The sequence below is a fragment of the Helianthus annuus genome, chromosome 12 (assembly GCF_002127325.2).
Source record: "Helianthus annuus cultivar XRQ/B chromosome 12, HanXRQr2.0-SUNRISE, whole genome shotgun sequence".
In the NCBI taxonomy this organism is placed as follows: Eukaryota; Viridiplantae; Streptophyta; class Magnoliopsida; order Asterales; family Asteraceae; genus Helianthus; species Helianthus annuus.
In genome coordinates this window covers 151058454-151063669 of record NC_035444.2, presented here as the reverse complement: position 1 = coordinate 151063669, position 5216 = coordinate 151058454, and the positions used below count along the sequence as shown (strand labels likewise).

Sequence of the window (5216 nt, the reverse complement as noted above, 5' to 3'; positions counted from 1 at the left end):
GCTACGTTGCTACAAGATTTGATGAACTCGGTACCAACCGGTACCGAAAATACTCTTACGAAAATACAGTTACCAAAAATACCGTTACCGGAAATCCCCAAAAGTGGGTACCGGTACCGAATACAACTGGTACGGTTCGGTACCAGTCGGTACTGGTACGGTACCGGTATTTGTGGGTAAAGACCGATGCATACCGGTCCCGAGCCGATACCGAAAATGTCAAAAGTGGGTACCGATTTGGTACCGAAAATACACCCAGTTTGGTAAATTTTATACCAATACCGGTACCCGATACCATTTACTCATCCCCTTATGATGTTATCCCCTTATGAGGTTACTGTTCATTCTGTTCAAATTTTAATATATAGGTAAAGGTAATTTAATATATAGGTAATAGGTAAATTTCTTATACACGTTTTAAAAACTTTAATATTATCATATTTGTCCAATAAGAAATTAGGATATTAAACATATCAGATTTAAAGTTTATGACATTAGTACTATGTATTGTTTAGTTAGTCTCCAAATAAATAGTCTGTTATTGGATCTTTGCCTTCAAGGGTTAAGATTTATGAGTTTTCGGTTTAGGTCATATAAGGTTAATTAAAGCGTTTTATTTTTATTAAGAACTAGTATTGAGCCCCCTCTCCTGGGAGTGTAAAAACGTGCCACGTAGCATCAATGACATATCACTGTCAAACGAAAAGCAGACGTAAAATTGTTGACCACGCACGCCCATTGCGTCGTTTTAATGCACAGAAATTAGAAAGAAACGTAAAACACATAAAAAGATAACTAAGTCGATCTAGAACCCGTGCGTTGCGATGGACCTGTCAAACGGGGAAAATAGACGCGTTGTGACCGGCTTGTCAAATGGGAAAAATAAACGGAAAACGTTGAACCCCACACGCATGTTGCGACGTGTTAACTCGCAAAATTTAGAACGAAACTTAAAACGAAAAACTTGCAAAAGATGAAAAATATGGGGTACCAAATTTGAAAATAAAAAAGTGTTGGGGTTAGATTGTAAAGATGAAAAGCTTTGGGTTCAAAGTAAAAAAATCAAAGGGGTTAAATTGGAAAAGATAAAAAAAAGCTTTGGGTTAAAAGTGAAAAATCTGTTTTTTTGAGAACCCCCCTATGCATAAGGTACAACACCATGAAGCACAAAAACGTTGCTAATTAATGGTATGAAATTAAGTCACTATATGCCAATGTGGGGCTAACCCATTTGATAGAGTCACATCCCTCTTAGAGAAGAGGTTATAGGTTCAGATCTATGCAAGGAAGTATTTTGTAATATTTGTTGTAACGTAGAGTAACATTTGTTATCAAAAAAGGAAATAAACAAATAATTAAAATAAGTCATAATGTAATCTATATATATTCTAAAGTTTAGTTATATGTACTATTTTAAAACCAAAATTTATGGTTGTTTTAAATGAGGTCATTTACATATATCCCCCTCCTAAGATTATTTATTACATATATACTCAACCCATAAAATCAATTACATATTTTCCCCTTTTAAACCATACATGTTACATATTTACCCATTTTATTAAAATTACTCCTATTGAATTACTATTTTACCTTTAATGAACTTATTAAATGATTATTACATTTTTCCCCTTTCTAATACCATTATTTACATATTTTATGATTTAATGTGTAATATAATTGTTTACAAATAAGATATTAACCTAATGATATGAATTCATTTTTTTTATAAGCCCTGCCTATTTTTTTATAAGCTTCTGCCTCTGTTATGTGAAAATTGAAAGTTTTGCTTATATATAATACGTCATAGCTCTTAAGCATTATTTTTTTTAAAGAGAATAGTCATGCAACCATGGTTTAAAAATTTACTTTTGCTGTAAAACAGTTTTTTCAATATTATTTTGAATGTTTTTAAAGTCAAAATTTATGATGTTATAAATTCAACACTTAAAACAATATTGATTAAAAAATATATTCCAAAATCATAATCTAAAAGTTTACAAATAATGAAATAGAGGTAAATTAGAAGTCTTTAAGTTAAAAAATATTAAATGGAATTCAAAGAGAAGTAATTTACCTATTTAACTTTAACATTAATCCCTGTTTACCCTTTTTTCTCAATAACTCCTTGGAAACTAAAGAGTTTCCTACAACTTGCAATTGCAATTGAATCGTTTACTTTTAATTAAAATTTATTTATTTATCAATTTATCGACTATTATTTACTTCCTTTTCACATTCGCATTCACATAACATTACGTCTACAAAGTTAGATACATCCAGGGTTAAAGAAAGAGAGAGAGAGAGGGGCCTGGAGAGAGAGTGGACGGTCGCCGGCTACATTACCCGGTGATCATCTGTTACTCAGGAGATGACGACGAGGGTGATGGGGGTAACATCACAGCTCAAGGGTGACATATAGTGACGATGGTGACGGTAGTTCGCCGGTGGTCAGCAGCCACATCTTTGAGTGACGACTAGGGTTCCGAAGAACGAACCGGGTGATGTGATGGGGTAACGACTTCAGTCAAGGTAAGGTAACGGAGGATCGAAGGTGGTATACGAAGTGTCATCCGCATTTTCTGCCTGCTCTTCTCCTCTACTCCTCCGGCAAGGGACTCCTTATCACTTTTCGAGGTGCGGTTGCTCTATTCCCTGCTATTTCTCTCAACTGGTATGTTTTTTTTCTTTTGTCTTTATCTGATTTAGAGCTTCATACGTCTTTAATAATTGGATGGTTATAAAAAAGTTTCATGCAAATATATGTATTGAATATGGTTATATGCAATTCCTTTAACTGTTTTATGTATTTTGGAATGTTACTTTGATGAGCAATTACGGACCATCTGAAAGATAAAGAAAGGGTTCCGGCCACGATTCTGACCGGATGTCGCTTATATGGAGATAGTCGTGCACGATTAGTTGGTTTGTTTATTTAAATACTCATATACATCTCGCCTCTGATTGGGTTCAGATCTTTTTTATTCGTGTCATAGGTCTGATTGCAAGGGTTTTTTCTTTTCGCATTCTGATTTGGTTCAGGTACGTTTTTATTTCCAGTTTGTTTAGTCGCATTATTTTGAGTTTTGATATAGAAAGAGTTCGTGGAAATAATAACATATTCGGTGGTGTTACAAATGGATATTTTGCTTTCACTAAGGAACACCAGTAACCGTGTGGATACAGGTGCATTGCCTCCATTTCAGTTCAGCTATTTGAGAAATGTGAGTTTCATACTTTCATTGGTTTTCATTTTATTTGATGTATATGAATAAGAATGCATAATCATAATGTTTTAGTTACTAAATTTGTGGTCTCTTTGTTCTAATTGTGGAAGAATTGTTGTGCTCTGCTATTTCTGGTCTAATTTCTTCTTAATTAGTTGTCTTTTTCCTTGCCTGCAGAGGAAATCATTATCTGAGTTTTGGCGGGATTGTCCTATTGTGAGTATATATTTTAGCTTATTTAATGATTTGTTTATTTTGTGTTGATTTATTTCATGATTTCATCCTGTTTGTGGCCTTTTAATGAATGAGAGCTTTTTTGTTGAATATGTTAATGAATGACAAAGAAGATTGTTACTAACAGATCTTTTCATTTTTTTGAAGCTGGCTGATAATTCAAAGGAGCATAATTGCATGCCTTATGAACATTATACCGCAACATTACTTGCAGTATGTTCATATTATCAGTATATTTGTATTCTATCTTCAAGAAATACAAGCAACTAACTTCGCTTACCATTATGTTCATCATTTGTAAACTGGCTTAAAATAATCAGCAAAAAGGCCTTGAAGGAGAACCCACAAATAGGAGTTTAACTCACACTTCATGGGTATCTCATCAAGCAAAGGTCGTGAAAGGCAAGGATGGCATCCTATGACGGCCAAATCTACAAATTTGTTGTTGCTACTCCCATTATTCATTCAATGGTCTCATTCACACTTGATCACAATAAGGTTACAAATCATACTGCTATAGTGCTATACTATGCCAACTCTACAATATAAATTTTTTAAGCAAATAAGATGAATAGCTTTTGGTATGTACACTTTGACACCATATATCTTTCACTCATTGTTGCATTCTAAATCCTAGGTGGTTCATGACGAGTGCCCACCTACCGAATAAAAGAAGCAAGTTAGTACACAGAGTCTTCCCTCGCCCAATTAACCTGCTTTGCTTCGCTCGCTTCCATTTTGTTTCTATACTTTATTGGTCTTATAATACCTTTTGTTTATATTCATGGTAGTTGTTGATATTTTTACTTAGCGTTAAAGTTTATGTATAAGAAATCTATGATGTTAATAATGGCAGACTGGTTGTAATCTATTTTGTTACTGTTTCATGTTTCTTTACGTGCATACTGCAGTCGCTACACTCATAAGTTAGTTCACTTAAAAATTTGTTTATGTGTGTTCATTTACCTTCATTTATCTATGTTTAAGTTCGTTTAATAGTCATTTCAAGTTTTTAGGCAGTTACAATTTAGTCTGGTTTTATTTAATTTATTGTAGCATATTGTAATATGATTTAAGGTTTTCATATGGTAGTGAGTTCTCTCAATGATTTTTATGGGTTAGTCATGTATGGAGAGTCATGCGTGCACATATGTTAAGATATTTGATTTGACTAACTCATAGTCGTTGCTTATGTTTACTTGCTTAAACCTATTGTAGGCAAGAAACTACTAAGGGGAAGGGCGACTACATGGGCATGTATTAGCGGCAGAAGATTTCGTGAATTATTGAATAAACCGGAAGCTTTATGAACTCCTTTAAGTTTTTTTCCTGTAATGTATGTTTTTAGACTTGGCATACAAGTTTGTTCTTAAACACATTCCGCAAACAAAGTTTCCTGTGCTATGCACGCCTTAAATTTTGTGTGGCTGGCTTATGGTACAAGCTCTTATGACGTTTTGTATGGCTTCTCTTACATTGTCTTTTGGCTATTCACCTTTTATCCATGCATAAACATTTTTCCCGAACGCACCACAAAATAAAGGACACTAACTGTTGGTCATGCCGTGCATCGCACGGGCCTACCCTCTAGTAAAAGAGAACAATATAAATATGTATATAGATTTAGATGAGGTCATCATATTAATATCATAATGTTTGAGAGAGCGGCTGTATATATGTGATGCAAATAAAAAGCGATGAGTAGTTGGATATTTGAAATGGTACTTACGAGATAAGTTGTTGATGGCCTCGTGG

At 33.9% G+C, this 5216-nt stretch overlaps 1 protein-coding gene across 1 annotated transcript; it reads left to right on the top strand.

Annotated features, from left to right (window-relative positions):
* The first annotated feature begins 2409 nt into the window (after nucleotides 1–2409).
* On the top strand, nucleotides 2410–4332 carry LOC118484656 (glycosyltransferase BC10-like). The gene is made up of 5 exons (XM_035980429.1): nucleotides 2410–3224; nucleotides 3405–3443; nucleotides 3609–3674; nucleotides 3782–3959; nucleotides 4099–4332. Exons 1-4 carry the CDS (start codon nucleotides 3138–3140, stop codon nucleotides 3881–3883), a joined length of 294 nt encoding a protein of 97 aa, XP_035836322.1. The 5' UTR covers nucleotides 2410–3137; the 3' UTR covers nucleotides 3884–3959; nucleotides 4099–4332.
* Nucleotides 4333–5216: the final 884 nt, after the last annotated feature.

Coding starts and splice junctions, on each gene's coding strand:
- LOC118484656 (XM_035980429.1), top strand. CDS start 3,138: ATGGATATTTTGCTTTCACTAAGGAACACCAGTAACCGTGTGGATACA. Junction 3,225..3,404: donor AGTTCAGCTATTTGAGAAAT/GTGAGTTTCATA, acceptor CCTTGCCTGCAG/AGGAAATCATTATCTGAGTT. Junction 3,675..3,781: donor ATACCGCAACATTACTTGCA/GTATGTTCATAT, acceptor TAAAATAATCAG/CAAAAAGGCCTTGAAGGAGA.